The sequence below is a fragment of the Notamacropus eugenii genome, chromosome 5 (assembly GCF_028372415.1).
Source record: "Notamacropus eugenii isolate mMacEug1 chromosome 5, mMacEug1.pri_v2, whole genome shotgun sequence".
NCBI classification, from domain to species: domain Eukaryota; kingdom Metazoa; phylum Chordata; class Mammalia; order Diprotodontia; family Macropodidae; genus Notamacropus; species Notamacropus eugenii.
The window spans coordinates 8,429,130-8,455,650 of record NC_092876.1 but is presented as its reverse complement, the minus strand read 5'-3'; the positions used below and the strand labels follow the sequence as shown (position 1 = coordinate 8,455,650).

The following is a 26,521-nucleotide window of genomic DNA, read 5'->3' as shown; positions in this document are numbered from 1 at the left end:
GGTGATACTGTAAGCAGATTAAGAGAGCATTAATTTACCTGTCAGATCTATGGATAAAGGAAGAATTTCAGACCATGCAAGATACAGGGAGCATTACAAAATGTATAATAGATCATTTTGATTACACAAAATTAAAAATGTTTTCCACAAACAAAATCAATGCAACCAAAATTAAAAGGAAAGCAGAAAACTGGGGGAAAAGATTTTACAGCAAGTATCTCTGATAGAGGCCTCATTTCCCAAATATATAGATAATTGAATCAAATTTATAAGAATACAAGTCATTTCCTAATTGTTAAATGGTCAAAGGCTATGACCTGATAGTTTTCAGAAAAAGAAATCAAAGCTCTTTATAGTCATGTGAAAAAATGCTCCGAATCATTATTGATTAGAGAAATGCAATTACCACCTCTTACCTATAAGATTGGCTAATATGGCAAAAAAGGAAAATGATAGATGTTGGAGGGCATGTGAGGAAACTGGGACACTAATGTGCTGTTGGTGGAGTTGTCAACTGATCCAACCATTCTGAAGAGCAATTTGGAACTCCGCCAAAGGGTTATAAAACTGTTCATACTCTTTGATCCAGCAATACCACTACTAGATCTGTATCCCAAAGAATTTTTTTTAGAAAAAGGAAAAGAATCTATTTCCACAAAAATATTTATAGCATCTATTTTATTGGTGGAAAAGAACTGGAAATTGAAGGGATGTCATCAATTGGGGAAAAGCTGAACAAGTTGTGGTATATGATTATAATAGAATGCTATTGTACTATAAGAAATGACCAACAGGATAATTTCAGAAAAACCTAGAAAGACTTACATGAACTAATACAACGTGAAGTGAGCAGAACCAGAACATTTTATACAGTAACAGTAATATTGTATGATGAAGAACTGTGAATGATTTTGCTGTCCTCAGCAATATAAAGATCCAAGACAATCTCAAAGGTCTCATGATGAAACATGTTATCTGCCTCCAGAGAAAGAACTGATATTGTCTGAATACAGAATTAAGCATACTTCCCTCCCCCTGCCCTCCCTCCCTCCCTCTCTCTCTCTCTCTTTCTCTCTCCCTCTCTCTCTCACACACACAGTCATCTTGCACAAAATGACTAATAAGGAAATGTTTTCCATGATTGCACATTGCTTACCATCTCAGGGAGGGGAGAGGAAAGGGAAGGAAGGATAGAATTTGAAACTCAAAACTTAAAAAAAATGAGTGTTAAAAGTTATTTTTATATGTACTTGGAGAAAAAATAAAATTTTATTTTAAAAAAGAAGTTTTTACAGATTACCCAAATTGGTAGCATCCCTTTCCCCATTTCCCATGATTTTATATATCATTTGTATTTAATTATCTGTGAAGCTGCAGTATACAGTAGTTCCTTCCCTCAAGTGGAACCATGTCAATTAAATATTTCTGGCTTTAGTACCTAGTAAAGAGTCTGGCAAACAGAAGGTACTTAATAAATACTTGCTGCTGCACAAGTCTGCCAAAGGCATGTCATGGTAGTGATGGAACGTGAATGATTTAGACACCTGCTGAAACTCTCCTTTTGCCCAAAGTACAACTATTAACAATTTCTTCATTTGTTTAATAATGTTATCCTTCAAAAATAATGGGTCAGGGGCAATGGAATTCTGCATCTGATTCTCAGCAACAAGGAAAATCTGGTTCCTGGAATGGGAATGATGGGAATCTTGGTAAAAATGATCATTTCATCTTAGAATTTATATCAGAGAAGTTGAAAAAAATCCAGAAAAAGTCCAATATACATCCTAGATTTGGTAAGAGCAGATTTTAAAAGGATCAGGAAAAGAACAGGTGGGATCTCAGACTAAAATTCTATGGAGGAAAAAGCAGGCTCAGTATGGGTGAGAAAATCTCAAGAGTCAAATTCTGAAGACGTAAAGATGAACAATTCAAACAATTCATATAGTTGTCTCAAGTTGATACACAGGAAATTCACTAATCAATTTGTTTTTAAAAGATGTATAGAAAATAGGAGGGAGGGCAATTAACAGAAGATAGTTACAAAAGAAGACAGAATTCCATTACAATTGTGGGAGGCATGCTAAAGTGTAGCAGGAATTAAGGGGAGGCAGTAAGATAAAGAAAGTCATGTAAAACAAAAGGATTTTTTTTAAAGCTATATTAGGGAAAGAGAAGATATAAATATTTTTTAAAAGATGGCCAAGTAACAAATGAAAAAATAAAGAAGGCAAAATTCAACTGTTCATTCTGTTCTCTTTGAATAACGATCTTTGGAGTTCAGAGATCTGAACAAAAATGTCTTATAAGGTTTTGTTTTGTGTTTTTTTTTTAACTCTGAAGTGAATGCCAAATAAAATGAACATTTTGAAATACATGATAGAACAGAAGGAGAGGGGTGTATATGAAATGCTGATCTGTTATATACAGCTTGTTTTTCTTTTTAAGAACATCATAAATTCATCATGTAACTTTCAAAGCTGCCCTACTTGTTTGTGATTCTTTCTTTAGAAGGAGCTAATGGCCAAGATAAGTAAGAAGACAGTTGAACTAGCTGCCTTGTATGTGCTCAAGTCCCCAAGGTCATATGAGCTATATTCTAAAGAGAGAGGCAGGTATCAATACTGAAGCAAGGTTGATAATGAATGAAAGGTGGTGGTGCACGGGTAAGACACTACCTCTCACACTCTCTATCACCGTGCACAAACCCATTAGGTTCTCTGGGTCTCAGTTTCTTCATCCCTAAAATGGAGATGATAATAATCCCTGAATGACTTCATCCCAAGGTGTGGGAGCTCAAAGGGCTAACATATGTAAAGTGCTCCATAGATTTTAAAACATGGTATCAAAATTGGTTACTATTACTATCAATGCAGCACTGGACAAAGGCAAATATCCTGATTCCCCAAACAGATAAGAATGAAATCTCAAACCTGTTTGCCCACGATCTTGGTCTCCATCCCTGGAAAATTCTAAAACATAACATACAGGGATGATCAGTGAAAATCTCAGAAAGGAAGTGGTGATCACAAAAGGCCAGCTAGCATTGCTTCATCAAGAATGGTGGGGTTAAGATTTTTCTTCTTTTTAAAGAGTAACTAAACTGGGAAATCAGGGAAATGCTGTAGATGTCGTTTGCCCAGGTTTAGAAGAGTTTGTGACTAAGTCTCTCATTCTGTTCTTACAGGAAATGTGAGGTGTGGATTAGGTGGCAATAAAACGAGGTAGATTTGGAACTAGTTGAGTACTATAGAAGACGTTAGTGTAGACACTAATCTGATGAAGTTACACTGGAAGATCTCCAATGAAGTGATCCAAGCATTGGTACTATGCTAGTTGCCATTTTAATCAGTCGTTTAAATAAGGCATATGTGGAATGCTTATCAAGTTTGCCAATGACAAAACCAGGATGAATAGCAACATTTTGAATAGTCAGAGTTACAAGTCAAATTAAATGAGGGTTGTTTTTTGTTTGGTTTCCTTCTGTCCGGATAATTAATTTAATGTGTATAGGAAACTCTTCAGCTTTCTTTCCTGCCTGCTTATGTTCCAGGGGATAAACGAAGATTAAAAGTAGGGAGAGAGGCCTTAGGCCTTTCTCACCCCATGAGAGTATCTGGCCCTCTCTCTTTTTAGTGTCTTGACTCTTTCTTGCTTTAAGATGAAGAAGACTGGAGACAGCTATGATTTTGGGAGTTTCCAAAGGTCAGGAGAGTACACAACCAGCGTGCTCGGTGTTTTTCATTTGAAGTGTCTCTCACTATTCCTCTCCCAACTTACACATGTTGAGTTGACTTTGACATAGCACAGCAGTAGTAGAGATACACTGTCCTCTGCCCTTTGGTCATACCTCATTTGGAAGTGAACTTGGTGGGTGAGTCTGAGCCCATTCTCCTTAGGGATCTAGGTGGGGAGAAAGTATCCCCAGGTGCTGGGGGAGATTTTTCCATTTCAAAAATGAAAATTCCAAAATACTTTCCAAAAGTATTTCCATTATTATTATATCTTGAAAGTAAATATACTTTTGTAATAGATGATTGATGCCATTTGATTAAATGGAACTGGGGCTGTAACTACTGGCAGCTAATCATGGCAGGGAACCCAGCAGAATGAAAATGTGAACCAACCTCATTATAGAAAGACGTCGCCAGCTCCCTAGGGATATTCCAAGATCTGATGTAGCTGATCTCACTCTTGCTACATGTGGGGCTTTTTCCGAATAAAATTGGGCCCTATGCGTTTGCAGGGACCCCCGGAGAGATTTGACACTGAAACTTTAGTTATTAGATACCTCTATTTTCAGGATCTATTAAAGGAAAACTGACACACTGTTTTGTCTTCATTGTAGGATGCAGTTATATTATTATCTTCTTGTTTTTTAGAGTGTGTTTAATTTACAAGTCAATTCCCTTTGATATAATTTCTGAAGTCCTTTCATTTGTTGAAGGTTTAAGTACTGATACTTGCAATATTCTGCACATTGTCCAAGTACTGGTCTTGGGCTAAGATGAGAAGTACGGACTTTGTATCCCTAAGAGGCTGGTGCCTAACAGAAAAAAAAGAAAAGAAAGCAAAAAAATCTCAGTGAGAAAACAGCCTCAACAAATGCAGATTTGTACCTCCTCTGTAACTTACACTCTTACAAGGACTGCCTGGAGCAGTGAGGAATTAAGTGACTTGGGAATTAAAACTAGCTCTTTCTACCTTTGAGACCAGATCTCGATCTTTTATTCCACACCAACTCAATGAGATGAAACATACCAAGGAAAAAGAGAGTCTTACACTTAGTTTAAAAAGTCAACTGAACATGTATAAGATGGAGGAGAAACAGCCAGAGCAGCACCTCCTGTGCAGAAAATCTGGAGGTTTTAGTGAACTGCAGGCTCCCCAGCATCATGTGGCAGGAAGGGAAGGCAAAGCCATCATAGGCTGTATCTAGGGATGCACATGTAGCTAGAAATATGCAGGTAATTTGACTGAACAGAACACACTGAGTATAATGGGGGCAGCTCTGAGCGCCATCTTTTAAGAGTATTCTTCAGATGCAGAGTGCCCGATTTAGGGCAACAGCACCAAAGCATCTCCAGTTTATGACCTAGTAGATTGTCTGAAGGACCTGCAGACCTGAAGCTCCAAGGGGAAGGTCCCCAGGGACATGACTGCTCTTCTCAAGAATCTGAAAGGCTAGCATATAGAAAAAGGATTGGCTCAGTACAGCCCCAGGACGCAGAATTAGGAGTAGTGGGTCAAAGATGCAAAGAGGAACATTCAGGCTTCCTCTAAGTACCAACATTCTAACTAACAGAGCTCTCCAGAAGTAGAACAGTCTAACTTAGGAGACAGTAGCTTCTTCCTTTCTTGAGGTTTTTAAGAAGAGCCTGTGATAGTGGCAATGCTTTCTTAGGTATAGATTATGCTAGAAAGAATGGGAACTCCTTGCAGACAGGGACTTTTCCATTTTTGTCTCTATCCCTGACACCTACCGCAGGGCTAGGCACATAGTAGGCACTTAATAAATGCTTGCTGACTGGCTGATAACCATTAAGGTTCATGTCACCCTTGGAATTTTGGTACATAATGTAATTACATAATGTAGTCATAGGTTGTGAAAGGATGTATGAAGAATTCAGAGAAATATGGAAAATCTTTTATGAAATGACACAGAGTGAAGATAGTAGAACTAAAAGAATAATATGTACAAAGAGACGAAAGGAGAAGGGAGCACATTCCTGCCCTGGGGGCCAGACCCCACACAAGCCAGTGACTAGATACAGAATGTCCAGGCTGGGAACAGAAAGTGGCCAAGCCCAGCGGAAGCCAAGATACAAGCTGTCTCCAGAGGCCAGTCTTTGACCGTCCAATAGGCTTCACTGAATTTTGTTTGCAGCCATTCATGTCTCATGTTGACACAGTAAATATCTTAAGGGTTACTTCCGAGAATGTTCTTTCATACTTTAATTATTTTGCCTCCTTCCTTATGTCCAACACCTGAAATCCAGGGCTTTGACGCTGTGCTCAAAGATCACCACAGTATATCTACATAAAGCCTTTTCTTATATCTCAATGTGTCTCTGTATCAGGTGAGAGGGACCTTTCACTACACATAAAGAACTAAGGCTTCTTTGTATCCACAGAGCTTAGCATATGATCCATAATAAATGTAACTAGGTAACTAGGTAAGTTGAGAACAAATAAAAAAAATTAAGTACTTATTATTACCTAAGCACCATGGGGATATAAACAAACAAACCAAGACAGCCCTTGCTCAGACCTCACACTCTCAATAGGGAAGAAAACACATAAAAGAAATTTCAGCTGCAAGGAACGTGCAAAGGCCCAGGATTCAGGAGAGGGGTAGGTGGCAAGGCCCAGGGAGCCATAAGTTACACAGGCAGGTTGGGTGACAGTGCAGATAGAGCTAGGGCAGAAGGTCAGGTCGGGAAGACCTCAGCAGGCAGTGGCAGGATAAATGTCATCATAAGTAAGAGAGTTGTTGACAGGCATTGCATCCAAGCCATGAAGGAGGAACGAAGCCTGGGCCCAGCAGGGGTACCCCTGAGATTAGTACAGGCTGTGAGTCCTGGATGGATTCTGGGAGGACTACAGAAGGGGATGAAAAGGAAAGACAAAAGGGAAGCCCTCACAATGATAGAGAAAAATAAATACTTTTTCCTGAAATTAAATGGAAAAACAAGCAGAGAAGTCAAACTATGAATGCAGTGCAGAGTCAGAAGACCAAACAAATGTTGTTCTGATGTATGTAAGGAAGGATACTGATAAACCAGGCAGTGTCAAGAGGATGACAACCAGGGTAGGTCTTGGTTTATTTCATGAAGACTGGCTCAAGTAAAGGGAGAAGAGGAACCTCACAGCTGTCTTCTAATATTTAAAGGCTGCATGTAGAAGAGGGACTGGACCCACACGGCTTGGCCCCACAGGCAGCGCTCCAGGCAGAAGGTACAAAGAGCTGGTAAACACATTCCACAAAGGTGAGCTATTTACAAGGGGAATGAATGGGCTGCCTTGGAGGTGGTGGGTTCCACTTCAGTGAAGGTGTGAAAGCAAAGGCTGGACACTTGGCCAGTAGCACATGGAATGAATTCTGCTTCTCTGTTTTATAACAGCATGGGTTGGATCAGACAGCCTCTGAAGTTCCTTCCAATGCTGAGATTGTGTAAGCCTTTCTCATTTCTGGTCTCAGGGCCTCAGTGACCTAATCTATAAAAGTAGATAGATCTTCTTCCTAGATCTACTATTTAGTGATACTGGGTAAACTGGCTGGCTGAAGTAAAGGTGAATGTACATGAGAACACTCCACTTGGACAGATGCAGGCTTTCTCCTTGAGCCTGGAAAACTTTGAAGAATGGACCTCAACCAACTAGAAGACTGCAGTTATTTCTTGTAGTGACTCCCACCTGCATGGTTTTCAATCACCCACCTGGAAAGGTGCTTCCTGGGACAGCTCTCTCTGAAATGCATGATGCTCCTCCTCTCTCCAGAATCCATGGTGCTCCTCCTCTCTCCAAATGGGAGATAATACCTGGTTTGTTAACAGCAAGTCCTGCTCAGGGGAAAGAAATGGTAAAGTGCTTTGAACAGAGTCTCTCTGAGTCCCAGTTTCCTCATCTATAAAATAAGGGTCTAGAATTAGATAATCTCTAAGGTCATCCCCTCCAATGCTAAATTTGGGGTCCTACAAGCCCCAATATCACATGTATTCTAGAATATCCTTGCCCACCAAGCCAGCTGAGTCCATGAAGGTGAGCTAAGCACTGGAAACACTGCACAGCATCTAGTAAATGAGAATATGAAGTCCCACTGAGCAAATCTGGAGTCAAAAAGGAAGTCTGCCTTTACCCAGGGAGACGAGATTCCTATAATTCTCCAGCATCACATCCTTGAACAAGTTCCTCTGAGCAGAGTCCAGGTGCCTCCATTCCTCCAGGGTGAATTCCACAGCCACATCCTTGAAGGTCACTGATTCCTGAAACATCAACACATTCCTGATCATTCAAGGTTCTTCTCTCAAATGGACTTTTGGGGGGACCATAAGTTAGCCAGCTGTACAATAAGTGTCTTTCACAACAGTTTGGGGATCTGAGTTGTCTTGGAGACTCTCTCCCTTCCTTCAGGGTTCGGCCCAGTACAAAGCCTATCTTTATCCATTCCTGGGCCTAACTTTTAAGGTCTGCTTCCTGGGGAAATGAGCTTTCACCCCTATCTGGTATACACTTATCAGGGCTGTGACACCCTCCTACTCCAACAACATAAGCTAATAAAGGACAAGGCCACAGTCTAGCAATTAACAAGTGTGTAGTATGCACCTACTATGTGCCAGACACTGTGTTAAGCACCAGGGATACACAAGAGGTAAAGACAGGCCCTGCCCTCAAGGAACTGACAATTCAATAGAGTCCCTGCTGTATCCATAGCAAGCATCTAAGGAGCTACTCCTTAGTTTATGGAAGGTCTACATTCTGTTGGAGAGAACATCAGATACACAAAGGTGCCAAAATGTCTGGGATGCAACCAAAGCAGTCCTTAGAGAAAAATGTACTTCTTTAGACACTTTGACCAACAAAAGAGAGAAAGATAAATGAACTGGGCATATGGTTTTTGAAAAAAACTAGGAAACAAGCAAATGGAAAAACTTCTCTACACACAGTGAATACAAGGTAATTTTTATGGAGAGGCACTTGCACCTGGATGTGGTCAGGAAAGTCTTCATGCTGGAGATGGAGCTTAGATTCAAAGGCCAGACCTCAAGAGGTGCGGAGAAGGAGAAAATACATTCTAGGCATGGAGATTTCTGGGAAAAGGAATGGAAATGGGAGATGGAATGCTATATATGAGGAACCATATGTATATGAAGAGTAGTTTGCCTGGACCAGAGAGTGGGTGGAGAGGGACACCATCTACTAGGCCATGGAGAAGTTGTCTGGAATAAGGTAGGGAATGGTTCCTTAAATGCTGGGGGCAACAGAGAGATACCATACTCTACTGAACAGAGGGCCAGGGCCAGAGTATTATATGCACAGCTTTGTAGAGAATGTATCAGAAAAGGGAAGCAGATCAATCATTAAGTTATTATTCAAAGCATTAACTAAGTATGAGTTATGTGCTTCATTTTGTAATCAACTCTGTGAAGCAAGAGCTAGAACACTTAAAACACTAATAGTGTCACTGGAAAGTTGAACAACTTGGCGTGATTCTAGAACTCTGCTCAAGGCGATGACTAACCACAGTTCCAGAGCACTGGTGATGGAAGACGCTGTCCACCTCCTGAAAGAGAGGCAAATTCAAAGTACCGTTTGACACATAATTTTTGGACGTGGCCAATGAGGGAATTTGTTTGGCTTGGTTGTAAGTGGCTTCTCTTTCTTTCCCAATGAAAACGAAGGCAAGGAGGTGGAAGGGGAAGACGGCAGATTTTCATGAATAACAAAATTAAAATGCAACTTAAAAAAGGTATATTTAACTCTGCAGCATATTGAAAGAGCAGTGCTCTAGCATTTAATGTTCCTCACAGCTGAGCACTCTGAATCACACATTTTCACTTGGTTTGAAACCTGTTACTACACCTATACAACTCTACTCAGTCTTGCGATTTTGGAAAGATTAAATTGGGAAATACTACATTTCCAAAACCATAGATGCCAAGGAAGACACCAAAAGTTTCATTGTAATAGAAATCGTAGACGATGGATGTATTTGGAAGACACCCAGCATACAGGAAGAATTAAGTCTGCACAGTTTAAATGACATTTTATATAGGCTTTTAGAAGCTTATCTGGAAAGACTTCAGGATGACAGGCAAGTGTGATAATTTACTGTATCCTTCAGTGAGGCAATTGAAAGACCAAAGGGACCTCACTTTGCTTTTCCTTATCATCATTCTTTTAAAGAAATTATTGATTTTTATTTTTATATCACTTGCATTTCCAAATATATAGCTCCTCTATTCCCAATTCAAGGAACCATTCCTCATAATTAAGAATAAGCAAAAGAAAAAAGGCAGTTCAACAAAACCAAAAAACACATCAGTCAAGTCTGACAACACATGCAATATCCTGTCAATAGTTCAGGGAAAAAGAGATTCAAGTCTGACCAGAGGTCAGAGGTCTTCTTTCAGATTAAAACACTGAAACTTCTTAGGTCAATAAAACGTCTTCCTTGCCTCTCTGGAAAACAAAGTCTGCTGTAATGCACCATAGTCCTTTTTCAATTCAAACACTTCTTATGAAGGGCTAGAGACAAATAGTCCTGAACTGCCTCTGTACAACAGAATAAAAGTCCTCAAAGAAACCTCCCTTGGAACAACTTGTCACTTAAAGAAATCCAGGGTAACAGGAGCCAATGTCAGCCTGCAAGGTTAGTGACAAGTCACAAACAGCATCATTCTTTTGATGGAGTCAATATTCTGGAGAACTATCAGTCTTAACCCCAACCTTGAGACATGTGTATAGGTTAGGACACTCTGTGTTACCATGCATTCTTGGGGATTCTGTAATCTCACACCCTAAACAAAAATAGAGATAAAATAAAGAAATAGGGGAAGGGGAGAAGGCATCAGCAACAAGTTAGGGCCTGACACTCAGATGAATCCTATCCAGGCATTGGGGGAATATCTGGTTTAAGTGAAGCTAAATCAGAGTAAATAAGAATTCTGCTGATTGAAGGAGGATTGAACAAAAAAATTCTCTTGAGTTTTTCCAGGGAAAGAAGAGCCAGCAGAACCTTTATAAACAGTACCACCTGATAAATAGGTGTGCAAATAGAGATCATTGCTGGGGGAGAAACTGACACTAAAATAAGGTGAAAGTGCCCCCCAAGGAAAATAAAAGGATGGTGTTACAGAAGTCTAGGATCTTTGCCCTTCTGGCACCAGCCACTCCGCCTCCTCCTTCTAGACTACTCTGGCCCCCCATTATACTTCCCCCTCATTCTCTCTCTTCATCATCCTCCATCGTTGGCCACAATGTGTTTCAAGCTATGCCTCATTCCATGCCTCCCCACATCCCTATATTTCTTACTGTATAGCTAACATGATTGCAGCTGAGTCTTCAGGTTGTTTCCTAAACTCTCAGATACATCCAAAATGAGTAAGATCATACAAAGAGGGTGACCTGAAGATCTATATTGCAGTTGGTGGACGGACCTATAGTACTGACTAGAGAATTGCTTTCCTTCTTCTCTCTATCATGATACTGAGAGCTCCTAGAAATCACCAAGGTTCCATGTTTATGGGGTTGTCATTATTGTCTACAGCACTCCTCCCCTATCTTAGAAACATATATTCAAGCTACTGGGGAGAGACTCATAAATAGTTCTCCATACCTCAAAGACTCACTTGAAGAACCTGGAATCACTCTGGAGCAGAACTATTTAGAGGGTAAGCTATAAACACCATCATCTTTACCTTCATGCACATTCATTCCCAAGTGCCACCCTTTACCTCGCCTAGATAACTGCAGCATTTGGCTGTCATCTTATGTGTCCATCCTGCCCTTCCCTGGGCTTTCACATTCACAACGTGTCACTAAAAAGTCAGATGGGTCATTGCCATTCCATTCATTCACACCTACTCCACAATGAGCCATCAGATAGCCTGGTCATAGCCTGGACTCCATCACATGCCACTGCCTCATACCTAAACATCTCAAATTGGATGGTCCCATTTCTCTCCCCAACTTCTTTTTTGATTGGTCCTTTCACTCTACACGATCCATTAGACCTATTCTGCATCCTCACTGATACTTCAGTTCACCCATCAGCATCCACCATTCAGGAAAAATGTCATCCACTTCTTTCTAACTTTACTTCCTCTGTGACCTGTTGTCCTTGGTCAACTACTTTAAATATACTTCAGGTATCATGTCCACCTTTTTATTTTCAACACATTCCCTTCTTATCCCACTGGTGTTTGGTTTCATCCATAGTGTTGCAGAGATCTCTCTTTTCTCAACAGATCGGAGCTCCTACAACTTGCTCTCTCATATCTCTCTCCAGAACAGACATTCCTACTTCCAATAGTCAAGTAAAAATAAAGTGAAAAAGTTTATAAAGATACATTCAGGTGCTATTATTGAAGAAATGGAGCTGACCTACTCAGGTAGTAGGTGTCTGAGGCAGCATTCAAACTCATATCTTCCTAACTCCAAGTTTAGCACTATATCCTGGGACCCACCTAGCTACCCTTCAAAGTTCTGCTCTTTGAAAAAGTGGAAACTAAATACTGTGTTCTTCATGGTTGTCCATATTCTGGGCACAACTGAATTCACCTCCTACCACCACCTAAAGTGAACTGTCTGCTACAGTCAATCCAGACTCCGTACTGATTCCAAAAGATGCTGTGGTATAATTTTCTTTTCTTCACTACCCAAAACCTGATTATCCCCAATGCCCAACTCAGAGAAACCTTCAAAAATCTTCCCCTGTTAATCTGAGCCCTCACCAGTATCTTTCTCCTAATTCACATAGCACTTAATCTCTTTATGAACTGATTTTAGTAATCATCAGTAGACATTACTGGGAACAGCGTGAGTATTGCATATTAAAGAATTAGTCTTGATCTAGTCTCCATGATGAAAATCAAAGATCCTTATTTGAAAGGGCTATCACAAATATTTATTTTGCATCCCTTACAGCATCGAACTCAGTACCAAGTACTTAACAGGCATAATTGTCTTAGCCAAAGAGTTGAGGGTAAGAGGAAAGGAAAGCCAGAAAAAATGGAAAGCAACAATTGTCAGGTTGGACTCTGTCTCTTGGTTTCCAATATATGAGAAAGAAATTGGTCTGTGTTCTAAAAACCAAGGTTTTAATAATTTTGGTCGTGAAGAAACTCCAACTCACCTGAAAGCTGATTGGAGGCACAACAGGGACCATTTCCTTCTCCTTTTAGAAAACAAGAGTTCTCAGAAGACAGATCTGGGAAGGAAAGATCAAGCATGAATGAGACCAACATTTCCTTACCATTCCTAGCACCAGAAAGAATTCATGGGACTATGGTTTTGGGGCTAGAAGGCATTTGAATGACCAGATCACCCTGTTCCACACCTTTCCACCCAATTCACAGTGACAAGACTGAGACTCAGAGAAGTTTCATGATTTGCCCAGGGTAAGACAGGCAAGCAGTCCATGGGAAGCCCCTCTCCTGCTGCTTCCAGGACAAAGGAAGCTGAGAAAGACCCACCCTGGCTCTAAGCAGCCAGCGCCCCTATCCCCTCTTCTTTCTCCTCCTCCCTCCTCCCAGGCTGAGGCTCAGGGGCAGAAAAAGGAGAAGGGCTTCTGATCAGGTGGGGTCCCCCAAAGGCCACCTGGGTGCCCCCAGAGCTGACCAGGTGACACTCACCAAGGAGGGGCAGGTTGCTAAGTGTCTAAAGGAGAATGGATGGAAAGAACTGGAAATCTCCAGTGACTCTTCCTTCCGGTCGCTCTCCAAGGTACCAACTGTAGTTCCTATGTGTCCACAGTCTCAGGCCTAAGCAGAAAGACGCAGAGCTTTTCCTGGAGTTGTGGGAAATGTGGTCCTGTGGCCAGGGGAAGCATCTGCGCATGTCTCCAGACTGTGCATCTTGGGAAGAGGAGTATCATGTTTCCCCACCTTCAACCCCGCCCTCCCTACATCTGAGGTCCCAGCAAGGCCCAGGCTCCAAATACTTTCTGCATTGTATTGTTATTTTGCTTTTTATGTTGCGCTTTTGTTTTTACCCAGCTTTCATTTCCTTTAATGCCTCTCCCCATCATGGTCAAGTCCCTCCTCTCCCCCCAGGACACAGAATAAAATAGGTAAGTAAAAGCAACCAATCAACAAAAGCACTCTGAGAACATGGACACAGTCAGTGTGCCCAAATCCAGGACATCTGTGTCCCCCACCTCCCTGTGAGGAGAACCATCTTATTTCTCCTTATAATTTCTTGGTATTGTTGACCTGAAAACTTTGTTAAGAAAAGGCAATAGGCTAATTGCATACATTTCATGATTTAATTAATTAATCAATTCCCTATTAAAGACAACGGTAACATAATGCATTATGGAGCCAGAAATGTTCTGGCTACCCAGTGCAGAAATCTTCTGGCTTATATACATTTTGCTGTGAGGAAGGAACTCTCCTAGTTGAACAAATCATAAATTTAGTAAGACAAGACAATTAACAAAGTAATGTTGGTCAGGCCTTGCAATTCCAGCTGGGTAAACATATGTCTCGGTGACGAGAAAGGAAATCCCACCACTAGTGAGTGGCAGGCTTCCTGCCCTAAACAGATAACTGACATAGGAAAAGGCTAAACAAAATTCAATAGAAATTACGACCTAAGATGTCTATTTTTCTTCACCATTAATATGCCATAACATAGTATATGTCTATAGATAATAAGATACAAAGGAAAGCCTCATTATTCAAGATATAGTGTCTTAGGTTAAAGGTCTCCTTAAGGAGTGTAGAGTCGGCCTTGGCTGGCTTTTGCTGACATAGGAAGAGGCACTCTCTGAGTTTGCTTCAGAGAGAACAAAGAGATTATTCTAAAATTTTATATTAAACATTATCATTCCCTCCTTTTGGTCAAAGGCAAGCCGAAGGCTTCACCTGTAGACCAACAAAGATATGAAAAAACCTCTAAATAACCAGTAGTGTGAGAGTTTACTCTTCATGCAAGTCTGGTCCAGGCTCTTAGGAAAGCTGTCCATGTCTGATGGCATCTTCTTCAGGTCTCTTCAAAACTGGAGGGCATGGCAGGAGCAGGGGCAGTGGAGGTGACAGATGGATCCAAGAGTCTATACAGAAAACTTGACAGGGTCTCCGAGAAAACATGATTTGATAATTGGAATGAGACAATACAACATAGTTAACATGGCTAAAGACACTTAGCAATAGTTCAGTTTCCCAGCCATGCAGGGCTAGGTTCAAACAACACAGTGAAGTTTTTTTTTTTTTACAATTCACAAATTATATTTTTACATTAAGTCAGGTACAGATTAAAACTTAGATGGCTCACAATAGACTAGTTTTGAAAGGGAGATTTACATGTCACCAATATAAACAAGAAAATTAAACATGAACCATACAAATCAATGCAATTATTATTTCAAAGTTAATTAACATTAAGTTCCTTGTATCCCAGTAATCCGTTCTTAATTTTCATTTAAACAAAACCTTGAATCCCAGATTTCTCATGTAGTTATCTGATACCTAGATATCTTTTCTTTGACAATAGGTTTTATTCTTGGGATAGTTCAAAAAGAGAATTCTGCTTTTCTGGTTCAAATCTAGAAGTTCCCAGATACTTCTGACAATATAAATTAGTACGATTACCTAAAATTTGTTCTCCACTTTTGAAATTTCAGAAAATTTCGGTTCACATTATTTGCTGTTTCTGTCTTTATCTAAATCTTGTACCTGGAATAAGAATCTTTTAAAATGTGAGTGTTCAACTATATGATGAACTCATCTGCCTTTTAACTTATTGGACAGATATTTTAATGGAGAAGAAATAATTTCACTTACTTTTACTACTATCCTGTACCAGTTTTATGCAAAAATCCAAATTTGAGATCTTATTATCCAAAGCATGACAAATTTTGGAAGTCAATGATATACATTTGCATATGATTCTTAGAGGAATCAGGCTAATCTTGTTGTTTTTCCTCAAAATTTGTTACGCTATTTAATCAGACATCTATCACATTGTCTTATTGCCTGATCTAATCATTTCCTCGATGTTATCTCTATATTATATTTATTTATTTGGCCAGGAATATAGGTTAAAGTTGTAAGCTATTCATTCCTGCACCCCATTATAATAACTCAGAAATGCTCCAATTTCCATTTATTATTTGATAGACTTAATATTGTACTTTCAGAACTTCTTGATTATAAAGATTTGCTATAAAAGAAAAAGAGGGACAATGTTAACAGTTCTGGTTGATTCCAGGAATAAGCCATTATCTGACATGTAATCATGAGGTTACAAGGTGCTGAAAGCAGGGCTTAGAGGTAATCAGGTGGGGAATTTCCTTTATCAGAAAGGAAATAACACATTTGGAAAAGAAAGTTAGGAAGATCCTACCTAGGCCATGTCCCAGGTCGTCTTCAAAACTTTCCCAAGCATCCACCATTAGCCTGCAGCACATGTCAATTGGCTTTATGATAACTTACACAAGTATTCCTGTAATCAGAGCTTCAAACAATAGTAAATTGCAGTCCCAGTCTTATATAGCAAATATTGGCTGGTATCCCTCAGGTAAAATACTTCCTTACTCTTTAAATGACCTGAAACTGACACAAAAGTATCCAGAACAACTGTCTAGGAGCAAGAGGGGTTTGCATAACCCATATTTATTCCCAAATCTTATCTACCTTTCATAGTTTCAAACAGAACTTAATTTATCTTTCCAAATCTCTCAACCCTATTCTTCCACTTGCTTTTACATTTTAACCATAAGACAAGATAGCTCATAAGTTATTACTTTTTACTAGAAAAACTGCACTAGAATCTCATTCCAGCTTAAACAAAGCAAAGAGGTTAATGACTAAATTTATAGTTTGATGGAATTATGTCTTTGTTTCATAAGTTGTTATTCCCTAATTATACTCACTCTGAAAGAATGAGATACTTCAGGAATTAAATCTTTTACATAATAAATTCAAACACAAACTTTAACTCTGACTTAGGCCATAGAATGACTACATATTCAGATCAAAACAGCTTAATTTAACAACATATTATTTTGAAGCTTTCGTAGGCCTTCTAAGAATCACACATAATTTTTCAAAACATTTCTTCTAAAAGTATTTCTCTTCTTCCCCAATTGATAAATGGTCAAAGGATATGAACAGGCAATTTTCAGAGGAAGAAATTAAAGCTATCTATAATCATATGAAAAAATGCTCTAAATCACTATTGATTAGAGAGATGCAAATCAAAACAACTCTGAGGTACCACATCACACCTATAAGATTGGCAAACATGACAGAACAAGAAAATGATAAATGCTGGAGAGGATGTGGGAAAGTTGGAACACTAATTCATTGTTGGTGGAGCTGTGAGCGCATCCAACCATTCTGGAGAGCAATTTGGAACTATGCCCAAAGGGCTACAAAAATGTGCATACCCTTTGACCCAGCAATATCGCTACTAGGACTATATCCCCAAGAGATCATAAAAATGGGAAAGGGTCCCACATGTACAAAAATATTTATAGCAGCACTCTATGTAGTTGCCAAAAACTGGAAGTCAAGGGGATGTCCATCAATTGGGGAATGGCTGAATAAATTATGGTATATGAATGTAATGGAGTACTATTGTGCCATAAGAAATGATGAACAAGAAGACTTCAGAGAGGCCTGGAAGGACTTATATGACCTGATGCTGAGTGAAAGGAGCAGAACCAGGAGAACTTTATGCACAGCAACAACCACAGTGTGTGAGAGTTTTTTCTGGTAGACTTAGATTTGTGTAATAACACAAGAACTTCTTACCAAAAAAAAAAAAAAAATCCCAATGGAGGATCTCAAGGCAAAATGCCTGCCACACTCAGAGAGAGAAATATGGAAGTCACTCACATATTGTAGCAGATCATGTTTGTGTATGTGTATGTGTTTGTGTATCATGTTCTGATTTGTTATACGATTTCTTTCATTTATCTTACTCTGACTACATAGCATGACTATAGTGAAAATATACTCAATAGGAAAGTATATGTAGAATCTATACAGAATTGTATGCAGTCATGGGGAGGGAGGGGGGGAGTGGGGGGTAGGTGGGGGGGATAAAATCACAATTGTATGGCAGTGATTGTTAAACATTACAAAATAAAAAAAAAATAAATAAAAAAAATAAAAGTATTTCTCTTCTTTAAAAACAGTTTAAAATTTATTCTAATGTTCACTAAACTCTTATGAAGAAAACTAGTTGGAAACTTTTAAAATGCTTGATATCTCTTTCTTTTTTTTTTCTTAAGCAAAAATAAACCTTTAAAACTGGAATTCATTAAAACTGAGTTGTTACAAAAATGTTCTTAAGTAATATGAATTTCCAAAGTATTATAACAAACTGAATTCTTAATTATTGCAGTATCCTTAGATATGAGACTGACTCACACAAAAACACTGCTGCTTTTAAAATCCTTTTAAACAATGGGAACATCTTAAGATAAGTCTTAAGTAGTTTACATAAATTTCTGCCCATGTTCTAATTTCAGATAAAAATAATATTAGATTTCCCAGTGAGATTACACAAAAGGCTCACATGTTTTGCTGGTCACTTGTTATTGACCACAGAGATTTGCTATAGAAGGAAAAAGCAGGGACATATGACATACCAAATATGACAAGATAAAACATCCTTTACTCTGTTTGAATTCAGATAGGAGTGAAATTCTCCAATCATGCACTATCTGTTTCATAGCCAGGCTCAGGAATAGACAGGGGAGAAACATTCCTTTTTAAAGGAACACAATAGGGAAACTGAGCCAGGGGGATCCCATCCTAGATTGAGTCTAGAATTGTCCCTTCAGTGTTTAGTCAGGTGAGAAATATTCCTTTGTGGCATGTGTCTCAGGTACTGATTTAATGCAGACAACTATACCCAAATTCAAACTCAAAACAAAAATAGTTATGGTCCCAAATGCCTTTTACCTTAAACAGCAAGTCTCACTAATCACAACTTAGAGTCAGATAACAGTTATTTCCACTCTCTTGGAGTTACACTAAACAATAAAGATTTACCAGGACACACACACATAAGGGATTCCATTTAACATCTTTCCTTCTCAGATTTAAAACTTTCCTGATGTAAAAGCGAATTATTAAAAATTCTTTCTGTCTATTACAACTTCTGCACAAGTAATATTCATTGTTTAGAATTTGCATTAACCAACCAAATTCCTTTACTAGGACTGACGATCTTACCCACAGGAATGGGAGGACTGTTCTGAATGAACAGAAGGAATTTAAATAAACTTTTCACTCTATTGTGGGACTGTTCTGAATGGGCAGAGGGAATCTAATTTTCACTCCATTCCCTCCTTTCCATACACAGGAATCACTTAACAATTTTAGATTTCAGTATTAAAACAGTAATCCCAAATAAATTAGTTAACAATCCTAAAACTTCATAGAAGATAGCCAAATTCTTTAGCTTTAACTTTTTTTTTTTTAACAGACAAGGGTGAAAATACCTGGTTTTCTAAATGACAGTTACAAAACATTAAAAGACAAGGTAAGCAGAACTGATAAAGTAACACAACTGGTGTTACACAATTTTCCCAACATCTTTTAGTTTCAACAAAATTCAAATTAAAAATTGCTTTCTCTTTAAAGTCTAAGAGAAATTCAGAAATACAATCCTAGAAATACAGTTTGAACACAACAATAACTGCAGATGGTATTATTTGCATTTCCAGAAATTCGTGATCTTATTACTTTTAGCAATTAAAACCACTTCAAAGGTAACAATTACATTAGAGAGATAATAATAATGTTGTATGTAACATATACCAGTCATTACGTTAAGCATTTTACAATCATTTTATCATTTTGATCCCATAACAAACAAGCATAAGTATTTTTACAAATCAGAACATGGGTCAGACAGAGATAAAATACTTTTTTGCAACTAGAACAAAGAAGTGAAGCTTACCAAGAGCAGAGAAACTGATGTCCCAGTGGTGATTTTCGCAGGCAGAGTGTAGAGAATGCTCGCTACAGGCCTGATTCATCCATCTCCCCCAACCCCCCGACAGCGGCAGAATTTACTGAGCCCCTAAGGCGATATGCAGGTGCTGGGACAGGGTGGGCGGAATGTCTAAGGTGGGCTACTCACAATCTTAGGAGTAATTTCAAATGATCAGTTCCTGAAATATTTCTGATTAATTTCACAACATACAAATCTGCTAAAATGATTTTACCTAAGATGATCTAACTTTCCATTGTAATTCCAAGTTGGCCAGACCAGAATGACAAGGAAAAGTGTTAAAATTGTGTTTGTTAATTTATTTCCCTAGCTGCAGCCCTTGAAGTCTGGCTACTTGCACTTAAATCTTACAAGATAACACACTCATTCACAGCACACATGATACGGACAGGGACATACACCAACAGACAAACTGACAACAGGACAAATACAAACGTAGCTCACAAAAAACAACCCAGAGAGAGAAGGCAATTAGAAGCTTGCTAGAAATCCCCATCATGAATTAGCTATTATCATTCTGAGGAAAGGCTGTTGCAAGAATCCAAGGTCTGATAATAAAGGGGAATCCTGCAGCCTTTGCTCAGAGCACCCCTGCGGTCTTTGGAGGGGTGGGGAGCCTTGGTGCCCCAAAGTTTCTGACTGTCTTAAAGGAACAGGCCCCATGGGAATAGGTTCAGGCCTCTAGTTCTTAGGTGGATTGTAACTGTCCTCTTCAGGACCAGAGCCCTTACGGGAAAGCGGGGAGGGGGAATGGGGAGGAGGGAGGCAACAGAGGCTTGAACAGAGGCTGCCTTCCTCAGGTCTAAGGTAGGGGAAGGCCAGGGGGAAGGATTGCATCTAGGTGCTGCCAGTTTCCCCAGATCAGAGGCCTTCAAGGGGAGGGGGAGGGAGGAAAGGGGCAAGGAATAGGATGGAGGGAGTGAAGGGAAGGACAGACTGGAGCCCTTGAAGAAGAAAGGATTTTTGCCAGGACACGGGTAGGTGCTGAAGCAGCTCCCAGCCTGCAACAGCAATGGCCCTTACTAAAAATTTGATAGCTTCATCCCCAGGCGGCTCATGATGTCCCTGCCCCAGATGTTAAAACTAAGTCCTGGAATCACCAACGGCCATACGGTCCCTTGGCGATCCTCTGCCTCCCACTTTACTGGGTGCATTGTCTCTAAGGTATTTTGGCACCCTCCTATTCCCCACACTGGTCTCTGGCTTTCTTTAAGCTTCCAGTGCCGGGGTACTGAGCAACCACTAAGGCAGGTCCTATCCGTTCCAGTATCAAGGAGGCCAGTCATGGGAATTCCATTGAGCCAGATTGTACACGCAGGTCTATTCTGTCCTGTTTCCTTTAGTAACTGAATTTGAACTGAGTGCTTTAAGGGAAGGGCAATAGCTATGGGAAGCTGATCCTGGCCCCTCCCTGTACTTATTTCTTTCTGCCCAGGGGTAAGGCAGGCTCTAGCTAAGCTCTTCCAATCATTAGGAGTCAGAACGAACTGACCACTGAGAGTCTCAAGCATGGCTATGACAAAGGGTGAATTAGGGCCGTGCTTGGTACAAGCCTCTTTGAGAGTCGCTACTCTCTTCCACTCTATAGGTATGTGGCTCTGCCGAACCCTACTGGGGACACTGGGGTCCGCTATTTCTAGCACAGGAAATGTCCCTACATCTTCTCCATTTTCTATAGCCTTTCGTATTCCCTTTTCCAAACTGGACTGTGGCCCTAGACTGTCTGACCAATGGAGCATGCTATAAGGAGGCGCAGAGGGAAGACACGGCGTATGCTCCCCTGCTTCGCCTTTCCCATCAGCTAGATGGAGCTCCGAATCTATTTTTTCTCTACACTCCTTAACTTTCTGCTCACCAGGGTTCTCCCCTCCCCTCTCTCCACTTCCACTCTCATTCCAATCCCGCCCTGGCCTCTCCGGCCCTTCCAAAAGGCTCTTAGTTACACCGTATATCAGGAAATCTAAATCCTCCAGCTCCCCGGGGCATAGTTGCTCATAAGCGGTCATTTGTTCTCCGACCGCTCCCCATCTTTCTCTTGATATTCCTGTCTGCTTGAGCCAAGGAGAAACTTTCCAAATCCTTGTACAAAATTCTCGGAGGTCATTTAACTCTATAGTGACCCCCGCCTCCCTGCATTCCCTGTAAAGTATCTCAGCCCAGACCTCCTGTTCCTCTGGCTTTATTACTGGCAATTGATTCCCCATCCCTGCCCTTTTCCCATGGATGTGGGAAGCTACTCTCACTCTTTCTCTCCTTCCGAATCTAGGATTCGGGACTCGCGTCTTTCACAGCCCCTTCCGGGTGTTCCCAAAGCACCCAGGAATCTGCGTCTGTCCTCTGTTCGGAGACGCCAACTGCCAGGCCTAGAGGCCTGAGGGCTACCCGAGTCTTCTTACCTCACCTCCCGAGGTCTTCGGTTGGCCAAACCGGATGCTCGTATGAGAGAAAGGACGTTCCAGAGTCGAACAAGGGTTGAGCTTTATTTCAGGGTCTAGTTACAAGTGCAGGGGAATTCTTCCTTAGGAGGGAAAGAGAAAGATCTCCCAAGGAGGCAAAAATCTTACAATAAGAGATTGGAAGTAGAAGTACAAGCGGGGAGAGAGGGGGAGGGGAGAGAGGAGAGAGGAAAAGCGGAGCCTTGTGTCCTGTCCTCACAGCTCCGCTCCCCTTCGCCCAAGAGCGCTTTCAGGCTTTCCTGATCCTACTTAAGCTCTGCAGCGACATAGTTTGCATCTGAATACCGTGCCTGTCAGGTAACTAGGTGTGCTCCAATCCGGGACAATCTTGAGGGCGGGGAGAGCTCTCTCCCATCACGTTTCTCACGAGAAGAGGCGAAAATACACGAGATAGCTCGGTTCACCTTGATTCCCAGCCGTTTCCTGGGGGGGGTCTCATGAGAACTCTAAGATTTAGAAGTTCCCACCTTTACCCGCCCGAGACTGTCCACATGGAATTGAGCTTCCAACCCTAGCACCAGCCCTAGAGGGAAGAGGCTACCTGTCTTGTTCTTGTTCAGCCAATTCAGCAAGCCCAGGATGAAACGTCCTCGCTGCTGGCTAGTTGTTTTGTTGGCCTTTCTTAATTTGGTTGTAAGATAAAGTAACTTTGACCGGTCCAAAAGAGCCCTGTGGTGGCCAAGGTAATTTAGGGCTATCTTTAGTTGATTGACACTAGTGCTAGTAATACCTGTGATCATCAGGTTGGTAACGGCTTGACACACAAGAAGCAGGGGTCTTGTCAGCCGGATTTCTACTTCTAGTTTTTGACTGACCCATAGCTAGCTGATTTCCCTAGATCGATCTTCAGAGGAGACCTAATTAATACAGAGGCATTTTCACGCAGAGTGGTCTCTGTCCTGCGGTTATCTTTAAAGGGAATTTTTGAGTCCTTTGGAAGCTGGGAATGGAAGGACTTACCCTGACCCCGTCAAGGCCCAGGACTCTAGGAAAACGGTTCCTATTGGCGCCGGAGTCCTGGCGTTGGCGAGATGAGGAAATGTCCATTCGGTTCCTCAGTTCCAATCCACGTATGGGCGCCATAACTGTTGACCTGAAAACTTTGTTAAGAAAAGGCAATAGGCTAATTGCATACATTTCATGATTTAATTAATTAATCAATTCCCTATTAAAGACAACGGTAACATAATGCATTATGGAGCCAGAAATGTTCTGGCTACCCAGTGCAGAAATCTTCTGGCTTATATACATTTTGCTGTGAGGAAGGAACTCTCCTAGTTGAACAAATCATAAATTTAGTAAGACAAGACAATTAACAAAGTAATGTTGGTCAGGCCTTGCAATTCCAGCTGGGTAAACATATGTCTCGGTGACGAGAAAGGAAATCCCACCACTAGTGAGTGGCAGACTTCCTGCCCTAAACAGATAACTGACATAGGAAAAGGCTAAACAAAATTCAATAGAAATTATGACCTAAGATGTCTATTTTTCTTCACCATTAATATGCCATAACATAGTATATGTCTATAGATAATAAGATACAAAGGAAAGCCTCATTATTCAAGATATAGTGTCTTAGGTTAAAGGTCTCCTTAAGGAGTGTAGAGTCAGCCTTGGCTGGCTTTTGCTGACATAGGAAGAGGCACTCTCTGAGTTTGCTTCAGAGAGAACAAAGAGATTATTCTAAAATTTTATATTAAACATTATCAGTATTCAATGGTATCTTAGCAGTGTTCTCTATATTTTTGTGCTCATAAATATGAATATGTGTTCTGTTGACCTGAAAACTTTGTTAAGAAAAGGCAACAAGCTAAATGCATACATTTTATGATTTAATTAATTAATTGATCAATTCCCCATAAAGAAAACGGTTACATAGCGCTATGGAGTCAGAGGTGACTCTGACTACCTAGTACAGAAATCATCTGTCTTAAGTAATTTTGCCCTGAGAAAGAAACTCTCCTAATTAAGCAAATCATAAATTCAGTAAGACAGGACAATTAACAAAGCAATGTCAGTCAGGTCTTGAGATTCCAAGCTGGGTAAACATATGTCTCAGGTGGTAAGGAAATCCCACCACTAGTAAGTGGCAGGCTTCCTGCCCTAAACAGTGATAATGTTTAATATAAAATTTTGCAATAATCTCTTTGTTCTCTCTGAAGCAAACTCAGAGAATGCCTTTCCTATGTCAGCAAAAACCAGTCAAGGCTGACTCTACATTCCTTAAGGAGACCTTTAACCTAAGACCCTATGTTATGGCATATCTTGAATAATGGGACTTTCCTTTGTATCTTATTATCTATGGCATATTAATGGTAAAGAAAATATAGACATCTTAGGTCGTAATTTCTATTGAACTTTGTTTACCCTTTCCTGTGTCAGCTATTTCGAGTACTTGTTTAGGACAGGAAGCCTGGTGGGATTTTCTTATTGTATGTCACAGAGACATATGTTTACACAGCTTGGAATCGCAAGGCCCAACTGACATTGCTTTGTTAATTGTCTTGTCTTACTGAATTTATGATTTGTTCAACTAAGAGAGTTACTTTCTCACGGCAAAATGTATATAAGCCAGAAGATTTCTGCACTGAGTAGCCAGAACATTTCTGGCTCCATAATGCATTATGTTACCGTTGTCTTTAATAGCGAATTGATTAATTAATTAATTAAATCATGAAATGTATGCAATTAGCCTGTTGCCTTTTCTTGGTAAGTTTTCAGGTCAACAACAGATAACTGACACAGGAAAGGGCAAACAATGTTCAATAGAAATGCAGGATGCCTATTTTTTCTTTACCATTAATATGCCATAACATAGTATGTGTCCATTATTCAAGATATGTCTTAGGTTAAAGGTCTCCCAGGGAATGCAGAGTCAGCCTTAGCTGGCTTTTGCTGACATAGGAAGAGGCATTCTCTGAGTTTGCTTCAGAGAGAACAAAGAGATTATTCCAAAATTTTATATTAAACATTATCAATACACATTACTATATTGTTTTCCTGAGAATTGGATTTATGAGATTGTCTTCCAGATGTTTCTATTGGGTCTAGGAACATAAGGTTAAATAAACATCAAGTTCCTGAATGATATTTACTGTCCACCTGAAACTTTCGTTAAAAGAGGCAAATAGGCTAAATTCATACTATTTATGAAGCTAGCAGATATGTAACCATCGAGCCAGAAGAAAACTTCTGACTGTCTGACACAAGGATGACCAGGCTTAAATCGATTTTAGGACAATCCCAGGATGTCTGTGTCCCTGAGATTTATGGTATCTATATGTCTTTAACCATGCCATGAGAAAGGAAGTTTCTTAGCTGAATAAGCTGTGAACACAATGAGACCAGACAATTAACAAAGTAGCATATGTCTCAGTGAAACAAAATAAAGAATACCACTGAAGAGGTTGAGGGTTGATGGGGGACCCCAAAATAGCGACGGTCAGGGTCGTGCTCGAATGAATTCCACTCAAGCCTTCTGAAAGCCAAAGAAAACAAAGTTTATTAAGGATTCACCTAATTGGGTTGCCTCTTAAGGAGACTAAGCATTTGTAACGCTTGTATTCACAAGAGGGCCAGATAGAATCCCAGCTAGACAGCGTCTGAGCTGGATTGAACCTGAGCGCCTTCATGGAGGCAAGATGGGACTTAAATACAGAAAAGACTATAGGAGGGATGGGGGGTGGTCTGGTAGTTCAGGGTGATGGGAGGAGGGGTTTAGGAAGGGTCTTGAGGAGAAGTCCAAGGAGGGAATGGAAGGAGGGTCAAAGGCTGGAAACAGCTGGAGGCTATCCAGAGATATCAGACAATGGAGGGTTTGGGTGGGAAGCAGGTGGGGCAATCAAGAGATCACAGACAATGCTCACAGATTTGAGTATGAAAAGCCAGGTTAAGTGAAGAGATTCCAGGGGAGCTCAAGGAAGTTCCCAGACTCTGAACCCCATCACCACCATTCTGGTTGCAGGTGTCCTGTCATAAACAGGTATTTGATATTGCTGACACAGGAAAGGGCATTTTTAGAGCAAAGCACAGCGGTCGGATTGATCGGTTCAGGCTTTGGCCCTTCCTAAAACTCCAAAAATGATATTAAATGTTATCAATGTTTACATTGTCCTTTCATCCTAAAGGTAATGAAGCACAAGACTAAAATGCCGACCAAAGGACTGAACTCTCTGAAGCTCCAGTGAATAAGATGAGATGAATGAACTTGTTGTAAATTGATTTCATGTTTTTCCAGAGGGTGTACAGGCTTTATGTTCAAATATTATTAATAATGTTGTTTTCATTATAATCAATAAACTCAGAATTGGACTCAGGTTTTTTTTAAATATAAAATGGCTTTAATTAGTTGTGAATAAAGTTTAAATGGTGAT

At 40.2% G+C, this 26,521-nt stretch overlaps 1 protein-coding gene across 1 annotated transcript in view; it reads right to left on the bottom strand.

The window, feature by feature from the left end:
- The window catches only part of LOC140503263 (uncharacterized), a 79,873-nt gene that overhangs the window by 10,116 nt on the left and 43,236 nt on the right, over nucleotides 1–26,521 (bottom strand). Inside the window, exons 3-5 of the mRNA XM_072607067.1 lie at nucleotides 12,854–12,928; nucleotides 7,856–7,982; nucleotides 7,437–7,559 (exon numbers count right to left, since the gene is read on the bottom strand). Coding sequence (XP_072463168.1) covers nucleotides 7,437–7,559; nucleotides 7,856–7,982; nucleotides 12,854–12,886 — 283 coding nt within the window. The 5' untranslated portion in view covers nucleotides 12,887–12,928. The remainder of the gene's footprint in view (nucleotides 1–7,436; nucleotides 7,560–7,855; nucleotides 7,983–12,853; nucleotides 12,929–26,521) is intronic.